This window comes from Accipiter gentilis, chromosome 26 (genome assembly GCF_929443795.1).
Source record: "Accipiter gentilis chromosome 26, bAccGen1.1, whole genome shotgun sequence".
Taxonomy (NCBI): domain Eukaryota; kingdom Metazoa; phylum Chordata; class Aves; order Accipitriformes; family Accipitridae; genus Astur; species Astur gentilis.
Genome location: NC_064905.1, coordinates 14,121,968 through 14,141,121, shown reverse-complemented (window position 1 = coordinate 14,141,121; position 19,154 = coordinate 14,121,968). Strand labels below are relative to the sequence as shown.

Sequence of the window (19,154 nt, the reverse complement as noted above, 5' to 3'; positions counted from 1 at the left end):
CTGGAGCTGGTCGGCAGCTTCTGGCTGATGTTGTATTGCTGTAACAGGAACCGTAAAACGTACGGGAACCAGTTATGAAAGATTAATGGTAGGGGGTGGAATCTGTCACAGCAAAACCCCTCTGCGGCACTAACGCGCCTCGCCTCGCTTTTCTTTGGAGAAATCTCTCTGCGCTGGATCCGCTTTTACGGATTAAACCGCAAATTCTATCGCAACCGCCTTTTGCCCGGGTGCCATTTCATGGCCCGGGACAGGTGGAGCGAGCTCCCTGCTCGGGGGAGCACCCCCAGGACAGCCGGGGGGGGGGGCTCCGGGCTGGGCTGCGGAGAGGGGCCGCAGCCCAGAGACCACCGGTGGAGTCGCACCCCGGGCGGCGGCAGCTCCTCCCCGTCTGTCGCGGTCGCGGTCGCGGTCCCGGGCGGTGCTCCGCCGTCTCCCCGCCCCGCCCCGCCCCGCCCGGGCCCTGCTTAGCTTGGGGGACGCGCCGGGCGGCGCGGCAGCGGCCCCTAGTGGCGGCGGTGGCGGTCCGGGCCGCCGCCCGCCATGGAGGAGGACGAGGGGGCTGCGGGAGGCGCGGAGCAGCGGCGTCCCCGCCGCCGGCCCGGGGCCGAGCGCTCCCCCAGCCCCAGCCGCCTGGACGTGAGCTCCAGCCGCTTCGACCCGCTGCTGGCTCTCTACTCCGCCAGCACGCCGCTGCCCTTCCCCGCCGCGCCCTGCTTCAACAACCTCGCCGAGTACGAGAGCTTCCAGCGCGGCCTCCTCCGCCCGCGCGGCCGCCGCTCCGCGCCCGCCCGCCGCGGCCCGCCCGCCGCCCGCACCGCCCGCCGCGGAGGCGGCCCGACCGCCGCCGACCCCGAGCGCATCCAGCGCCTCCGCAGCCTCATGGTGAACGCGGGCCCCGAGCGGGAGGCGGCCGAGGGCGGCGCGGCGGCCCGGCGGCGGCGGGCGCCGCGCAACGTCCTCACCAGGATGCCCCGTAAGGGCGCGGGCGGCCTGAGGGAGGGGAGCGCGGCTCCGCGGCGGCTGAAGGGGGGGAGCCCGGGGGCTGGGGGCGGGCGGGAGGTGAGGTGAGGCGAGGCGAGGCGGCAGGTTGAGGGGCGCTGGGGTGGGGAAGGGGAGCGGGGAGGGGGCTGGGAGGCTGGCGGAGGGCGTGAGGGCGAGGAGCGGGGTCTGCGCTGGGCTGAGGGGCGATGGGGAAGGCCGTGGGGGGCTGAGGTGGCGTCGGGCCGGAGTTTGGGTGTTCGAAGCGAGGGGGCGGCTGAAGAGAAGTGGTGGGGTGACAGCGGGGGGTGGGGGGGAAATGGTGGAGTTCGCGTGGGAAATGAGACCGAAGTGCTGGGTGGAAGGCTGGGAAAACCGTGCAGAAACGAGGAACGGCGCTTCTCAGGGGACTGCTTACTCGGGGAGGGCAATGGTTTTGTTATGGTGACGTCCTTGCCTGTTAGTTGGTTAATTACGTTCATCCTCTTGATTTCAAGGCAAAAAGGATGAGCAACTGCTGTGCTTTCAAAAGTACTGGTTTTAATCAGATTTGAGCCCGGGCAGCTCATAGTTAAACCATAATGGCCTCAAGTTGCGGCAAGGGAGATTCAGGTTAGATATTAGGGAAAAAATTCTTTACTGAGCGGACTGTCACGCATTGGACATAGGCTGCCCAGGGAGGTGGTTGAGTCGCCATCCCTGGAGGTATTCAAAAAGCGCGTAGACGGGGTACTCCATAACGTGGTTTAGTGGGCATGGATGATGGTTGGACTCGATGATCTTGAAGGTCTTTTCCAACCTAAAGGATTCTATGATTCTATAACCGCAGCACAAGCCTGTGACGCACTGCTATATCTTGGTTACTAACTGTACGTCCTGGGGGCATAAATACAACGCTGGCGTTTCTAGTAACGTCATGATAGAACAGGGGATTGAGGTGGGAGGCAGCTGTGATGTTGCCATATGAGGTATCTGTGATGATGATACAAGTTTCTTGTCTAAATTCATGCATGCAGTCAGGGTAATAGCCCCTAAACATTAAAGGGTGCAACTTGTGCATCTACACCAAGAACCGAATGGCATTGCTATCAAATGAGATGCTGGTTTAGTGCACTTAATTAAAAATACTGGGTATTTATTGGAATCAAAGCATCTCTTCTAATTACCAGCATCACTGTAATGTTCTTTTTGTAAAAAGGCAAAGCCCAAAATGTTCAATTCTGAATGCCCAAAGCAGGACTTCTTTCTTGCTCAGACACCAAAACATAATGTATTGATTGCCATAGGTGCTGCATGATCCTAAATACCATGTCAACTTAGCGTTCCCCACAAATGCGGAGGTTCTGTTGGTGTAGGATTTCCTAAAGAACTGACCTTAAATATTGATTTAGGATCTTAATATAAAGTATCTGTATTTGGGTAACTGTGATGGAAATTGAAACAAAAAAACTTCTGTAAAAATTAACTTCCATGGTGGTCTAGCAAACAAATTATATGCTTCTATTAAGAGCACATATTTAATATCCACACATCTAAAGCTGCACAGCGTGGATTTTGAAGAATACTGGCACAACTGACATAGTGCTATTCAGCAGTCTGGAGAGTTTTAAGAATAATTTACAGCCAAAATTGTGTGCTTTCCCTGTAAGTAGGGGGCCTGTCTGCACCACAGGTGGGCCAGTGTTTGAAGCTTGGATTCTAAGGCAGTAGCTGCCTCTGAAAGTAACTGTGATACATGGTTTGCTGCATCCCACGGTTGTGATGCTGTGCTCCCAGGTAGCTGTGACAAGGTATGACGTGTTCCTTAAATTCAGTAGGTCAGAAATGTAAAATAGAGCTAAAATTTTGCCTGTCATGATTTCAGATGTAGCCATAAAAGTAAGAAGGAAGCTACTTTAGCAGTGCCTGTTTTGGATCAGTTCAGGAGAAGCTATTTCTAATTACTTTGCATTTACCAAGGGGCAGAGAACTCATGTGCAAATGGTTACTACAGAGCAGTTAGGCATTTGATAGTGTTCTGAGTTATTTCAGCTATTCTAACTTGCTTTGCTCTTGGTTTGTTGGGTTTTGGGGGAGTTTTTTGGGGGTTGTTTTTTTTTTTTTTTTTTTTTTTTTCAATCTTGCCTCTTAATAAAGTCTACCCTGAGGGCAGGGACTTGAACTTAACCAGAGTTTGGATCTTTAGTCTCTCCTTCCTGGGGTACTTGCCCTCTGGCTTACAGTAGTTTTCTAGCCATTCTTCAGAATCCTGGTATTAAGCATGTGCCTATTTTATACAAATAGGGATTGGATTTTGAGTACAAAACCAGCTAGGTAACTCTTTTCCCTGTGGATTGAAAAATTGTTAATATTGGTACTTAACAGCATCAACAGCTGTAGGCAAATCTAGCTGCATGCAGAGCCTGGTCATTACAGGCTTTGATGCTTGCAGAAGGGGTGTGTTGCAAAAATAAGTTCCTTGTGTTGCTGGTTTTATTTTTTCCAAGAAGTGGATGTCAGATTGTTGAAAGGTCTTTGGATTATGTGTTCTGGACCCTTTTGATCAGGTGAAGTTGGAGGTCTGCCCTGGTGAAGCCAGAACCTTATGCAGCAAGGAATAGTGGGAAAAGCATGTATTGTCTAGATTTGGCAGAGCTGTAAAGTAGTGTTTTCTACTAGGCCTAATGGGGTGCCGACAAGCAAAGGCATAGCTGGAAATAAGGATTGTACTTAGATATTTATAAGAAGTAGATAAAGTTCCTATGTAAAGGAAACATTAGAATCTAAAATCTAAAAAAAAAAATCTAAATCTAAAATGATCTGTAAATTCGCAGGTTTGGTTAGAAAAAATACTGTTATCTGATTAAAAGTATCTATCTGGTGTAGTGATGGTGTCATCTGTGGTTCCCATGATGGACTTGTGAATTCAGAACATAAGTTCATCATCAGTTTGGCTGAAGGAAGCACAGAGACTCATGAAAAGACCCCCATAAGGAAAGCTGGGAGGTACTGAGCTTATGCTCTGTGTGAAAGCAATTTTCTCCAGCTATCTAGCTGAAGAGGGCTGGCAAGAAGACAATGGATCTCAAAAAATAAATGTGATTAGGTTAATTCAGAGGAAACTGCTTTAGATTTCCCTGCTGTGGGCTAAGAATTACCATGCAGCCAAGTACTGCAGATCAGCTATCATACAGTAACGTTTTACATTGACAGGATGCATCTTCTAGTGTTCAAATCAAACCTTGCATACATAGTCCCTAAAGCACAAGACAAGAGATCATCTCTGACTCACGTATTTTATTAATATGAAGAACTGTGTGAGATTTTAGACCAATACTCTTCCCTGACTCTTAGTAGGAATTGTACAGCAATCCTGGGGCTGTGTTTGTACAAGCAAATGGGTAGCTGTAATTTACCACTGGAATGGCTTTGCCATGGTGTGAGTAGAAGTTGTTAAGTAAATAATATCTATGCCTCTAGATAACTTAGGCTTGCAAGGATTTCTAGTGTGCAGATAAGGCTTGTGTGTACCACATAAGCTTTATGTTTTACTGAATTCCTTTGGTTTTGCCCTGAATTGCCCATTATTGTTCTGTGGTTTAGCATGGTTTCATTGGTGGCTACTTATAGTAATTTTATTTCTTTGCCAGAGACTTGTACATCTTTGATGTACATTTGGCTGGCTGCTGAAAGTTTAACTGAAACAATACATTTTCGTCAATTTAAACTGATCCAGTTTAGTTAGTTGAAGAACTTTGAGTCATTCATTGTTTCAGAAATGTCCTTGTAAAGAAAAGGAACACATCTGATACAATACTTTAACAGGTTGTAACTAATCTGAGGTAGCCTTAACTAGGCATTAGTCTTTTCTGCAAAATTATCTCTGCCTCTGTGAGCCTTCTGTTCCCTCTGAACCACTTTTATTTAAGATTAGCATTACTTAGTATGTTTTTGAAATGTAGCAAAAAGATTTGCAGCTAAGGCTGATTTGGCTGCAGGTTATGCAAAGCGAAACCTTCATATTTTCTGAAGTCTTTGCTGTCCCCACTGTAAGAAGAGTTTTGGTGGTCTAGTAGAATCATAGAATCCTTTAGGTTGGAAAAGACCTTCAAGATCATCGAGTCCAACCATCATCCATGCCCACTAAACCATGTTATGGAGTGCCCCGTCTACGCACTTTTTGAATACCTCCAGGGATGGTGACTCAACCACTTCCCTGGGCAGCCTGTTCCAATGTGTGACAACCCTCTCAGTAAAGACATCTTTCCTAATATCTAACCTAAATCTTCCTTGCCACAACTGCAGTGCATTACAGTGCTTTGGGGCTTCTTATTTCTTTTGCTATGAAGACAAATGTTGTACCAAGATCTGCCATACTTCTTCATAGAGTAGATTTCTACGTATCATATATATGTATGTATTTTGTTGAAGACTGGTGATGTTGTCTTTCTGTTGTAGTCCATGAAGGCAGCCCACTGGGGGAACTTCATCGCTGTGTCCGAGATGGTGTAAAAATCAATGTCCACATCCGCACTTTCAAAGGGCTTCGTGGAGTCTGCACAGGGTTTTTGGTTGCATTTGACAAGTTCTGGAATATGGTAATTATTGTTCAAGCCCTTGATTTATAACTGCTATATCGAAAACTTGAAATTTGCAAAAGGTTTAAGCAAACTTCATTTTGAGAAGAGTAATGTGGTATTGTAGTTCATACAGCTAATTTGCTCTGGCACTGAGTGCTGTGTTTCAGACCTAAGTGGTGCTTGGTGGTAGATTGGTACATCTGAGAGGTGCCTAACCATCTTAGAAAGGTTTTAGGTGAGAGAGAACCTTTGAAGAGTTCCCAGCATCTTCAAAGGTTTTGTATAAGAACCCAGGAAGGTAGAATATGAGGAGTATCAGAAGCTTCCAAAGCTTTCTCTGCAAAACCCAATCTTGTTATAGTGGTAGCCACTTCTGTGTTTTTTCACTAACACATCACTGGGATGTCAGTGACAAAAGCTTTTCCCTGTGTTCTACCTCATGAAGATCTTAAAGACAGTGGATGGAAAAGCAGCTATTAAATATTTGTGAGACTGGAGCTGTGAAAAGTTTGGAAATGGTGGGGAGGATGAGAGGGGGAAGGATTTTGCAGGCAAGGCTCTCAAAGATTTGCAAGTAATGCAGAATGGATGCTAGGCTTTGCTCTTGCTTTTATACCTCAGTACAACTCAGATGATTAAGAAACCAGCTCCAAAGCACAGCTTGTTCCTAGGGCGGATTTTCTTTCAGATAGAACATAATTTCATAGTGCTATGACACAAAGCTGGTCCAAAGCTTCTTCATGTTTTCTCTTAATTTTGACCTTTCCATTTCTTTTATCTTCTAGGCCCTGACAGACGTGGATGAGACGTACAGGAAACCAATAATGGGCAAAGCTTTCTACGCAGAACCTCAGCTCACACTAACCCGGGTATATAACCATCTCCAGTTTTCTTTCTTCTTCTTTTTTTTTTTTTTTTTTTTTTTTTTTTTGTAAGTATCTCCTTTTCAAAGTAGTAAAAGAGGAGCATTGATTGGAAAACTGTATTTACATTTGAAATGTTTTACCTCCTTATATTACAGATGACTCTAAAACGGCTTGAACTGGGGCAAAAGAAACCAGTTTTCTGACCTCTTTGAAAGTACCTTGACCATAGTTCAGTGTTATAGAAGTTCCACTTCAGAGTTCCTAGTATCAGATCACAGTTGCTGCCACTGCTTAGTGCGATATGCTGACTTTCTATAAGCTCACTCTGTGGTTTTTGATTTATGTGTTTTGTGGATTTTTTGCACCCATGACTGATCTGGTCCGCATTTGTCCTGCCAGGTGATTTGGCAGTGCATAACTACGATACTGATGTTCCTGGAGCAACAGTCTTTGTCTCCAGCCAACGAAACAGCACATCTGTTTGGTCACTTGAACTTCTAGTCTAGGTACTGTGAAGCCCAAGATTCTGCACGTTGCTCCAAAGTGAGACACACTCCAGGATCCAGCTGCAAAAAAAGATGTTTACAAAGTTGAGAACTGAAGAGGCGATAGATGAACTTCTGAACAATGAGGAAAAAAAAATGTGACAGGGCAGTGCCTGTTGAATGGCATAGCTCTGGGCCTTTTGAACATCAGAGAAGCATCACAAAAACTTCTAAACAGTTTCATGGCAAGGAATATGCTTTCAAATTCCTGCCATTTAAATCTGTTTTCTGATCGATCCCCCTCTTCCTTTTTTAAAGATTACTTAAAAATAATCAAGTTGTCATTGTTCCTTTAGCCCACTCTAACAGGGATTGGCTTTCCATCTTGTTGCTGGGAAGAGACAGGCTAACTGAGAATCCTTTTAGTTTGTCAGTATTTCATAAAAGCTTGCCTGCTGCCAGAGTGAAAACAGTTTCTTTTCCAGTTTCAGCACCACGTATTCTTAGATTAATGAGTTCATGCAGTGCTTTGGATCTGCTGCTCTAGCTTTTATTATTTTTCTATTGTTTGTGGTCTGCTCACCTCCCAGAACACCTGCATGGCATCTTTTAGTTTAGTTTGGGGAACACAAGAGGTCCATCATTTTTTCAGTATATGCTCTTTGCTGATTGAGGCCCCTTATCTTAGGGATTCGTGTCCTGTCTGAAGATACAAGGATGGAAATCTCTCTCATACTATCTGACAATGTTAGAAGAGCATTGGGGAAAGTGAGCTAATGGAGTAACTTGGTAGCTTTCTGTTGTTCCTGACCAAGTTAAATGCTACTGCACATCAGTTTTGCTCCCCAAATTAAATTTGTCAGTGCTCACATAAAGACGCTCACGTGCATGCAAGACATCCATTCACCTTATGTCACTGTTTGGCAAGAAAATGTAGTTTTTATTGCTGGTAAAGATTCTTCACTAATTCACTGTCAGCTCCGATTTGGGATTGTATATGCAAATACCATGTAGAAATGCTGAACAAGCGGCCTCTCGTTTTATGAATGTGATCATACACATAAATGTGTTTTTTTACAGCTGTTTGACAGACTCAAACTGCAGGAGTCCTCAGTAAAGAAGGGAGCTGACTCAAAGACTGTCTCAGAGGAGCTAGCCCTGACAAATGACTCTCAGATGCTGGGATTGAAAGTTGGATCAGGACGAGGGAGAACAGAAGATGAGCGCGAGAGGCAGAAACGCTTGGGCAGAGCTGGAGAAAAGAAGATGCCGGGTGACAGTCTGCATCTGGCTGCCAGAGGTGAAGCTGATGTGGGTAGCGGGACTGCCCACACAGAGGGTGCCAATGCTGGTGGTACCCGTGCAAGAAGCCAGTCACGGAGAAGGCGGCGGCCCAAAGTGGATTATCAACAGGTGTTCACACGTCACATAAACCAGATTTTTATTCGAGGAGAGAACGTCTTGCTTGTCCATTTAGCACATTGACTTGGCTGAGCCTTTGTCAGTGTATTTATTTGATAGCATGAATTGCCGCTGCAGCTCTCATTGCTATTTAGCGTTCTCATTAAGTGTGATGCTACTGTGACTGGTTTCCCATTGCCATAACAAGGTAGGGGAAATAATTTTAACTGGAGCATCCTGAGCTTGATGCCAAAGCAGTCTCCTTGATCTCTGTTGGGGGTCTCAGGACACGGTCAGCAACGCAGTTGTTTCTGTGAGATGAGGGAGGTAAGCACAGATCCCACTGCTCCTTAAAAAGAAGATAAATGGAGAGGGTTGGAAGAGATTTTTGGTGTATTCAGTTATAGGAGCTAATTGTGGCACACATTTAAGGAGCTTAAGATTAGATCTCCACCTGAAATGAATCACAAATGCTATTTTGCATGTTCCGAGTAATCTCGAGAGAAGATTGCTAATGAAACCAACAGTTTATCTGCTGTTGTTATACGGATGTCGTCTTTTCCAGACATAATTCTGACAGTCATTTTGAAGTAGTCTATAAAAAGGTGGAGTGACATACTGCTGATGGCTATTGGCCTCTTCTTCATGGTTAGCTCTGTAATGCCCTGTGTGATAGAAATCCTCTTAATTGAAAGCTGCTCTTTTTCTGTGAATGATGGCAGGACTTTTATTTTTTTTCAATACCAAAGCTTAGGCTTCTATTCATAATGCTGTGCTTTAGCCCTCTGTCACCAGCAAGCAGCTAATGTAGCTGATCCAGGGACCTCCATATTTGGAGTTTATCTGTGAATGTTGTGGATGCAGATGGAAAATTGTACTTTTATATTTTACCCATTCGCTCGCTACTTATTGTAATAGTGAGGTTTGCAAAGATGTAGTTTTTCTTGTCAGATATAAGTGTTTGTGCTGAGCACAATTGTACTGTATCTAAGCGCCTTTCAAGTTCCCTCTATTGAAACTAGAGGTGCTGTGTCTCCAGCAGTTCTCATGGAGCAGAAATCTTCATGGGTCTTTCCTATCCATGTGAATGATGCATCATCTAATTCCAGTTGAACTGAGCTTTGGAGGTGTGCCTAACAGTATTTTGAAGTATAAAAGTCAAACTTGGCTCATCAGTGGTTTTATTTTAGCAAGGTTGTTAAGCTACTGTAGATGAGGCCAGGCTTCTGTAGGTATAAACTGCTTTCCAAGAGAGCTACAGTTTGAGGGTAAATGAAACTGTTACATTATGTAGCCTGTTCCCTGAGTTGTCAAAGGACACTAGATTTCACGCTGCTCTTCCTGTATTCATCTCAACTACCTTATGCTTTGCAGCAGCTGCATGTGTTTAAGATGAAGTTGGGAAATTGCTTTATAGCAGGTCTTGTATTGCATATAGAGGTCATATGTCCTCAAACTGAGTGGCTGTACTCTCAGTGACATCTATTTTTGTTGCTGCAAATGCAGCATACTGCTTGCTTGTCATTAGGGGTATGTCTGGTGTTTGGGTGAATTACAGAAATCATTTAGCAGGAGTTTATGGACACACAAAGTAGCTGTATGCCTCTGGGGGAGCCTGAAACTTTTATATCAACATTTCAGATGACGTGGGGCTTGGATGGCTGATCAGCTGAGCCACTGAGCTGCAAACCCAAGTTTAGCCTGGGACAGAAGTGCCTCAGCATAAAAAGTACTGTTGAGGCAAAACAGTTTCATCAAGAGTGAAAAAAAAGAAAAGAAAAAAGGAAATAATATCTACAGTTTCGTATTATACATAGCTTTATTACTGTAATCCCTTCCTACTATGAACTGAGACTAGGCACTGAAAAGATTCTTCTCTTGGAGGTTCTTGTTTCCTCTCCTTATAGGCTGTTCTTGTTTGTGTGCATGTAGTCTGCAGTTCTTCCCTCCCCCTCCTCCCCGCCTTCTGTCAGTACTTTGTCTCCTCAGGATGTTCTAAACTCTGGTTTAGGAAGATTGTTCTTGTATTCACCCCTAGTTGTCTTGGCTTTCTGAACTTTTCTGGTTGGCTTTCTATGTGGTTGCTAACTAATCAGAACCCTCGCAAATTATGAGAAACATGTGAAGCTAGAAACAAGGGGCTTATTTCTGCTCCTGACTTCTCAGCAGCTTTTATTGCAAGTGAATATTTTTCCTCATTATGTTCTTGGTTGTGGGTTGGTTTTTCCCCCTCTCTGCTTTCTGACTGTTTTGTTTTTATTTCAGTTGCTTGGGATGACTTATTGCTGCCTTTTCCATTCATGCCAAAGGCTACTGTTTTTGACCTCTCCTCTTTCCTTCATACTTGACCAAGGGGTGTCAAATCTCCGCTCAGGCCTATGTACTATGACATTTAATTGAATTCTTGCTTTTCTTTACCTCATATTTTTAATTATCTTTGTCTGCCTAAAGAGCATAAAGTTTATACTGCCTTGTGCATTAGATAAGATACAACTACCATGAATGTTCTTCTGGCTGTACTACCTTATTTCCTTGTCAGTTGTCACTTCACCAAGTTCTCGGTTGCTACTAGAAGTCTCTGTTTCCTTTCATCAGATTTTTTTCTCTGAAACCTTACAGGTGTTTGTTGCTTCACATCTACAAGTCTCTTTTTTTACGTTTTATGAAAAATGCTGGTGCTTAGACTTGCGTTTGTGCCTTGATTTTTATATCGTCACTGACCTGTTCTTCCAAAATCATCACCTCAGTCAACAAACCTGGTTAAGAACTACACAGTTTGTCTACTTTTTTTGCTCTACCTCATTATTAAACTGTTCCTCCTCTATTCTCATTGTTGTCTCATCTGTGCCAGTTGGTTAAAATTCTCTCTTCCAGTTTGGATTTAATGGCTTATTTGTGATTCTTCATTTGTTTCCTACTTCCCCATCCACCTCTTTCATTATTTCCAAGCTGCTTCCTAAATACAGCCTCTTGTACAACTTCAGATCTTCCAAAATGTCTTCCTTTTCCCTACTTTCTCTGACATTGTATCTTTTTAAAGCCCATTATCTAAATGCTATTTTATGAATTTTGTCTCTTTCAAGCATAGCATTTGTGATTTTTGTCTTTCAAGCATCATGATTGTGACTAGAGCAAGTGATCCAGTATGCGTGTTGTCGCTTGCATGTTTAATACTTAAGATAAAGTTGCTCTTTCAATAAAATTGAATGTGATGTTCTGAAATGAAGTCTTCTACCTCACTTAAGTATTCATGTAAATCTGTTTAAAAAAAAAAAAAGAAAACAACCCTTGGAAACAAAGGAGCCTTGGATTTTTTATCGTTTCTGGTTATTTCTTTCCATGTTTTTCCTTGTCCAAACTCAGCATAAAATCCATGTTCTTTGTTCAAAAAGCTGTCTGCTCCTAACCATTCCTCTATTGCTGCAGTGTCACAAAGATGGTGTGAGCATAGACACCTGAAGTCATTATGCTAAAGAATGAAGAGTAGGAGCAGGAGGCAGTCTTAAGAAACAGAGAGCTGTGTGAGAATGAAAAAGCTTTGGGCCAAATATAAAGAACTCCCTGGAAAGGATCCACGTAGTAGTTGCAACCTGTCCAGTATTTCTAGGACATTGTTCACCCTGGTGCTCAGCAGTGATTCCTAAAGCATGTTTATGGTGAGGTACCGAGTTACTGCAAGGAGCAGTTTTCTGAACTACCTTTGAAGATGTGTTGTGATAATTTGAGAATTTTTTAGAATAATTTCTAAAATAGCAGACAAATACGAAACTTGTGAAATGTTAGTGATGCCAGCTGCAGAAACAATGTAATGCAATAGTCTTGGAATGTGATGTCACAGATATATCTCACAGTGTCATTGTGTATGTTTTCATTGCCAACGCAGTTCAGTAGGGAGCCAAGTCTCATGGTTACTTTAAGAGTCGTGATTTTATTTGTATGGTGATATAATTCTAGGGACCTTTGCATATAGTCCGAATGGGGTTTTCATGGAACCACTGCATAAAACCTTGCTATGCTGTGGGAATGCAGGGAAACTGGTAGGGAGAATCAGGCTGAAAGCTGCAGTTATGTGTATTATATGGTATGATATGTATCATATGATACAGTATGGTATCATATGTATGGGTACCCTAGAGTTATGGGTATCATGGCTGGGATTATTTCTTTGGAAACTCTTTTGCACAGGTGCTTCATTTTTATCAAACACTAAAACAGGGCTGTGGTAGTAGAATAGATAAGGCCGAAGGAAAAAAAGGAGCTTATAAAAAGTGTGGTTTTTCTTCCTTCTCTCAACTGACTTGTCCAGCTTGTTAATTGCCTGGAAATTTTTTTTTCTCATCTAAAGACAGATACTTAGTGTGTCCTCACCAGGGGGTTACTGAAGTAGTGGGCATACTGTTTTCCATCTGCTGCTTGTCCTTCAGTTTCTGGATTCATTGTTGCTGATGCAGCTTTCCCTTCTGTATCATTTGGAAGCAGGGCAAGGTCTCTCAGTGGGAGTAGGCTTGACTGCCCACTTTTTTTTTTTTTCCCCCCTCCCTAAGGAATGTTACCCTGTGTTGTTTTGCATCCAGATAGCCTTTGGCTATTCTTGATTTTCATACTAGTCTCTGCAGACATTTAGAATTATTTGATCACAAGAATTATGTATCTTGGATCAGTTGGAGTAAACTGATTTTTTAATTTTTATTTTTTAATTTTTTTTTTTTTTACTTATTTTTCTTCCCACATTCCTAGGTTTTCCTAGTTTGCTGTTGCAGTCACCCACTTGCACCTATGAGTCACCATGGGTGAAGAAGTGTCCAGGAAAAAAGAAGCAGAGAAAAAAGATATCTAATTTTTGTTGAATTTGACATTCTGCCCAACATGCTGCCCACGCTTACCCTTTCTATTGCTTACTGGCACTGAACTAAATGACACAAGTGGAAACAATGATTTCATCTAGAATCTTGAAAGAAAATGGAAAGGCAGCAGGGACAGCAAACTGAAAATACTCCAAGTTTCTGAAGGCATATATCTGCCGGTAAACTTCCTGTCTTTGATTAAACAGATCAGAATTCTAACCACTATCTTAAACTGCAAGCTCTGCAACTGGATAAAATTGGAAGGCACAGTATTACAACCTTTCAGGGGCAATGCAGCAACAGTAGCAATGATGCGGTGATTCTGTCAGCCAGGCAAGCTCTTTCCTGAGAAGATGTTGAGTTATATGTTAGTCTCTGCCTCAAAGCATAGCTGCAAAATACTGCGAATTAATATGAAGATGTTTTCTCTCCTGCCTGCACTGCAAAGTGTAAAACATAAATGCTAAAGTGTGCATCTTCTGCAACCCAGAACTATTCCAGTTCATGCTTTCACTTCTTGACATCGGCTTAAACATTTGAAGCTTGTACTATAGCAATCCTAAGACAGTCTTTGCTATAACATTATGAAAGGCTAACACTTACTAGAAATGATACTGAAAAACTAAGGTATTACAGAATTTGTGGAATTCTTATTGTAATTAAGGTATTGCAAACCAAAAATATCTATTCCTAAGGATATTATCAAGATGCACAAATGGAAATGTGTGAAGCCACAACTGGAAGAAGAGATGATAAAGAAATACTTCCCTTCTTCTAGTGAAGGAAGATGATCTTCCTAGAGCAAGACAGTAATTTCAAAGCTCATTCTCCCAGTTTACAGGCTTGATGGTAGGTGGGCCTAAACAGGCTAAAACTTAAAGTGAATTAAGCATGCACAAAACACAGAGCTGAAAGAAGCATGGCTCAGTTTGCAGACTTGAGTATCAACAGCCTAACTTTACAGAGTTTCTAGAGAAGCAACTCCATTTTACAGTCCTCAAGTCTACAGCATTAGCTCCATGCAGTGTTTTCTTGGCATTATTACCCTTGCCTATAAGAGATGACAAATACAAAGGTTGTGATGTGCAGTTCTGTATTAACTTTTTCAAGACACTGCAGTGTACACAATGGCGAGATCTGACTAGGTGGATGGAGGAAGACAAGGGTGGCCAGCTGCAATAGAAACTGAAGGGGAGAGACCTAAAATCTTCGCAGTACCCTTCTGGCTAATGAGCTAGAAGTCTAGCAAAGGAGGATAGACTCCAAGCTGAGCTTCATTTTTAAATTTACCAAAAATATTAATACTCTGTTAGGATATACTTGGACCAAAAGATAAGAATGCACTCAAGTTTTCATTTAGAAACTTTAACTTGGTCAGACTTTTTTCCAGCAGTGCCTGTGTTTCACATTCAGATAAACATTATTACAAATATTTTGTTAAAAGTACTGTGCTGTTCATGTAGCCAGTAATGTTCATTTCATATCTAAAAAGGTGCTTTTACCAGTCACTGTCATTAGAAGGAAACACCCATTTTCAGGAGGTGACATGTCTTTTCTTCTATTCTGACTTACAAGTTAAGACAAAGTTGGCAACAGCTGGATATAAGTAAAGCAGTTAAAATTTGTTTGGAAAGAAAAAACAATTTTTTAAAAATCACAGCTTTTTCTGTCAGGTGTTGCCAATGTATAAGCAGGAAAAAGCATCAATTGTTACATGGAAGAAATGTTGTGGAGAAAAACCTTACTATTTAAGAGCATTCTTTGTTGCTGTCTTTTTTACCTATTAGCAGCCTGGGCAGAAAAAAATCAGGCCACTTGGGAAGAGATAGGCAAGGCAGTGTGATGGTCCTCCTCCAGGTGGGCACTGCAGGATCAGTGCACTTGATGAAGACTTTTCTTGATGGAAAAAAACGTGCGTAATCTACTGTAAGTATAACGTGTACTCTCTGTACATTTTCCTAACTATAGGCTTTCATGGCATGCTGAAAGTGGGAAAGCAGGCAAAGAAAAAGGAGGAGAGAGGAATTACTTTACTTGGTGATAACTCCTTGAAATGGGAGATTGCTTTCTAGCCTGTACAGTTTGGCATAGTTTGGCCAGCATTGGGCACTTGTGCTCTATAGTTTGAAGGGGGTGTATGCAGAGACAGTTCTCAAGTGCAGCCTCTGTTACTTTGTGAGCGTTTCACCGTGCGTGGACTGTGCCCCAGAAGTCCCTGCCAGGCTCCATCTCTAATAACTGACACGTTTGATCTTGCCTCTAAAATTTTGCAGAGGAAACCCAGTGGGAGAAAAAACAAGTAAGCAAATTTCCCCTTTTGAGGCAGGGATGGTAGGAGGCTTGGTTGTCCTTGTTAGCTTCCTTGGGGGTGCAGGAGAAAGGACTACTTTAGTGGAGAAATATCAGAGATGGCTTGTCTCATGATGTTTGCAAGTCCTTTTAGATGTCACTGTAAGTGCTCTTTCTCTTAGCTGGTAGAAGTGAAGGCCTTTCAGGGAAGGAAAATGCCTTCTGATGTTCCTGGATAACTATTTTATTAGCTGCTAGCTTCATAGTGTACACTTGGATGACTTAGCTGAAGAAAATTAGTACACCTGAGACTTTCAGTCAGTCTTGTATTCGTTTAGAATGAAAAGTAGTTTGATCAGTTTGTGTAAAAACATATCCATCCTTTTTTCCTCTCAAAAGATCAGTGCTCTCCCTCAGGAAAGAAATGAAAGCTGCTCCCGCTCCTGTAGCGATTGCTTCTGATTTCCACTGCTTCAGAGCAAAGTGCAGCTGTGTCATTGTATCTTCAGCGTGACAGATCATTCTGAGATGAGAAAATGAGAGACGTGTTCGGCTTCTTTAAAACTAAAATGGGCATTATGAGGGGAGCAGTTGTGTTGACCTCTTTTCGAATGGTACTTGCATCCACTGTAGTTGCATGGATTGGGGCTTGTTAACCAATTAGTCATCTATAAAACTTCCTTAACGAACCACAGAGGAGCAGCATGACCTACCAGACTGACATGGGATTAGAAGTCAGGCGCTGACAAATTCTGATCTCTCTACTGCCACTCACTCACTGAATGGCCTTGGCAAGTCACTTCCCTCCCTCTCCCTTATGCTCCACAGCTGTAATACATCTGAGAGCAATCCTTGCCTGTCTCGCAAGGATTTGGGGAAGTGGTGAGTGCTATACAAGTGCCAAGTATTGTTATTAAAACTATAATATGTCAGGTAACGCAGATACATAGATCATCTGCCCTCTTCAGGCACTTGACTGTTAGCCTTATGTCTTGGCACACTAAAAATGTGCAGGATATCAGGTACCATGACGCACTTCAGTCTTGAAATTGCTTATGTCTTCAAGGTCAGATTTGGTGACTTCAATATCTGTTTCACAGCTGCAATACCATGTTTTGGTCGAATGGTGATAAAAGAGAGTGTAACTCGTTTGTAATTCCTTCTCTGTCTTCCTAAATATTTTGTTTCTTAGGAAGCTGATGCTGCTATGAACATACTGAATAATACTGAATTTGCAATATTCTGCTTTCCAGATATAAATGTTTATATTTAAAATTGCTAAGACTGCAATGCAATAAATATATCCATGTAACAACTTGCTTCAAAGCATGCTCTTTTTTTTTTTTTGTGCTCTGTCAATATTCTTGCGTCAGTGATGAAGCTGCTACTGCAGCAGCTAGGACAGATGCCTGGATGTGGAGACCACCAGGTTTGAATGCTAGCACTTCACGTTATTTGGGGGCAAACTAGTCACCTGTGTGTTCAAAAGTGTATTAATGTACAAAATAAGAACATCATTATACCTGTCTTTTAGAGGTGCAGAAGGGAAGTGAACTTCATGTTGAAGAGCATAAGAACTATTGGCCTGATCACTCAAAGGTCTGTTACCTTAGTGTGTGGTCTTCTACCATGCCATCAGGAGATGGTTTTCCAGGAATCAGGGAGGTCCATAGCCGGCATCCAAGCATCTGGTCCAGCATGTGCATAGCCAGTGGGGAACCTGACTTCTAGGAACTTTTTTATTCCCATGGTAAATGATGCTGATGTATTTGGATCAGAGATGCTAACTATATGGGTGCAGCTTCGTAGAGATGGTAACATACCTGTGCTCTGGAATTCAGATGTTTGCTAAAAAGAGTAATTCCCATTGCAACCTGGGAACTGTTTAAAGAGAACAAAATCTGCAGTTTAAAGCCACCACTGGCAATATGAGGATGCATGTAATGAGAAGGATCAGACGGGGGAATTCACTGAAGAGGTCTGCAACCCATTGACTTTCATTTGCATTTTAAAGTGTTGTTTTACACCGGGAGTCTGCCCACTCTTCCATGTGTCTGATGTTTCCCTGATGTCTTACAAGATGATTTACAGTCTATGTGGCAGTAGACTCTTGCTCTTTTAGATTGCAGTTCTGTCCATTTAATTTACAAGTACAAAGCACATGAGTTTTGCTTTGATATTCATGCAGGTGCTTAAGGGTGTGTGCTCAAATACCTTCCTAATTTGGAGTCAAAAATGTTGATTAAACTGCAACAGTTGTACTCCGGAGCTCTTGGGGAAACAAGTTCTGTACTGCCACAAAAAAACCTTACCTGAGCTTTTCTCATTGTGTTTTACAGCTCATAAATATTAAAAGAACAAACTCTGTAACTTTTCTAGTGTGGAAAGGCCAGTTAAAACATGGTGCCACCTGAACTAGAAACTTGATCTCCTGTGTGGATGTAGCAGACTGGAGCATTTCAGCCCTTTCTGTGCTGCCATGAGCGAAGTCAGATGGCCAGGTTAGCTCCTGACGTGGATGTGAAGAGCTCACCCAGCCCTCTCCACCTGCTCTAGCGTGAGTGCAATAATGTCTGACCTTGCTCCAGCTGCTCATAAAGCAAATACCTCTGCTCTTGTCAGTTTGCTGCCTGTGATTTGTGGTGTGGGTTGGTTGGGTTTTTTTTTTTTGCATGCAGGTGACATACATCTGAGAGTATTTAAGCAGGCATTCTTCTCATATCCAATGAGATTATTGCTCAAATTAAGGAAAAATGATAGCTGGAATGGTAAGGAAGAGTCACAAATTCTAGTGCTGATCTTGACTGCTCTCCTGGAGTTCTATAAAGCCTTCACCTCTTTTCTGGTGTTGCTTTGTCCCTGTTTTGAGAAGAGTGTTGAAATTTTTAAAAAGAAAAATTGGGGAGAGGGGACATCCCTCCTAGCTATGAGAAGTTATGCCTTTTTAGCAATACTGAGGCAATTTTTCTTCCTGATCAAATGCTACCTGAATTCTCTGAACAGTTCTTCTCAGCTTCAAGCTGTATCTTCTTGCTGTGAATGATTTATTATCCCAAACAACTAGCTTATTCCCCACAGTTTCTTACAAGCTTTGGAGATCTCTCTCATCTTGGCATTTATGAGTCTGTCCAGTCATCTTTCATAACATGGACAGTTTCTTAGGTTTGATTATTAGTTTTCCACAACCTTGCAGTCCTCAACTCTTTAAATGATCTGAGTGATGAAGGGTATGTAAAAAATGAAGTTTTAATAATACAGATGTGTACGTTGCCGATTCACATGTTCGGTTTATGGGTCAGTCTGGGTGATGCTCATAGCCTACTTGAAATCTAAGCGAGTATTTGAATATTTAAAATAGGTATCACTAGGTTTCTGAGTTAATGGACAGTGGCTAGAAACAGAAGAGTATATAATGGCACCAGCTGAGTTGGATATTCTGATAATGCCAGTCTGCCTCAGTTCTGCTGAATGGAGGTGTGGTTTTTGTGGAGCTCTGACAAGATAATTGCATCTCACAAGATTGGTTTCCTTCACAACCTTGGGCTGTGGGTGCAGCTTTCAACAGGAGAAGGTAATTGTTTGGATCCTGATGGCTGCTTTGACGATCTTGTTCCACCTGCCCCTGCCAGTGTCTTGGCACTTCTCTCCTCTTCCTCACCTGTCCTTTCAGATTTTGAAGCATTTGGCAAATTTTAAAACAGGTGTTTTTATTATAGCCACCTGTGTCAC

General features: G+C 42.7%; 1 protein-coding gene across 1 annotated transcript; it reads left to right on the top strand.

Annotated features, from left to right (window-relative positions):
• Positions 1-531: 531 nt before the first annotated feature.
• LSM11 (LSM11, U7 small nuclear RNA associated) lies at positions 532-11,514 on the top strand. The gene is made up of 4 exons (XM_049829605.1): positions 532-976; positions 5,419-5,558; positions 6,326-6,409; positions 7,972-11,514. Exons 1-4 carry the CDS (start codon positions 544-546, stop codon positions 8,374-8,376), a joined length of 1,062 nt encoding a protein of 353 aa, XP_049685562.1. The 5' UTR covers positions 532-543; the 3' UTR covers positions 8,377-11,514.
• The last annotated feature ends 7,640 nt before the right edge of the window (positions 11,515-19,154 follow it).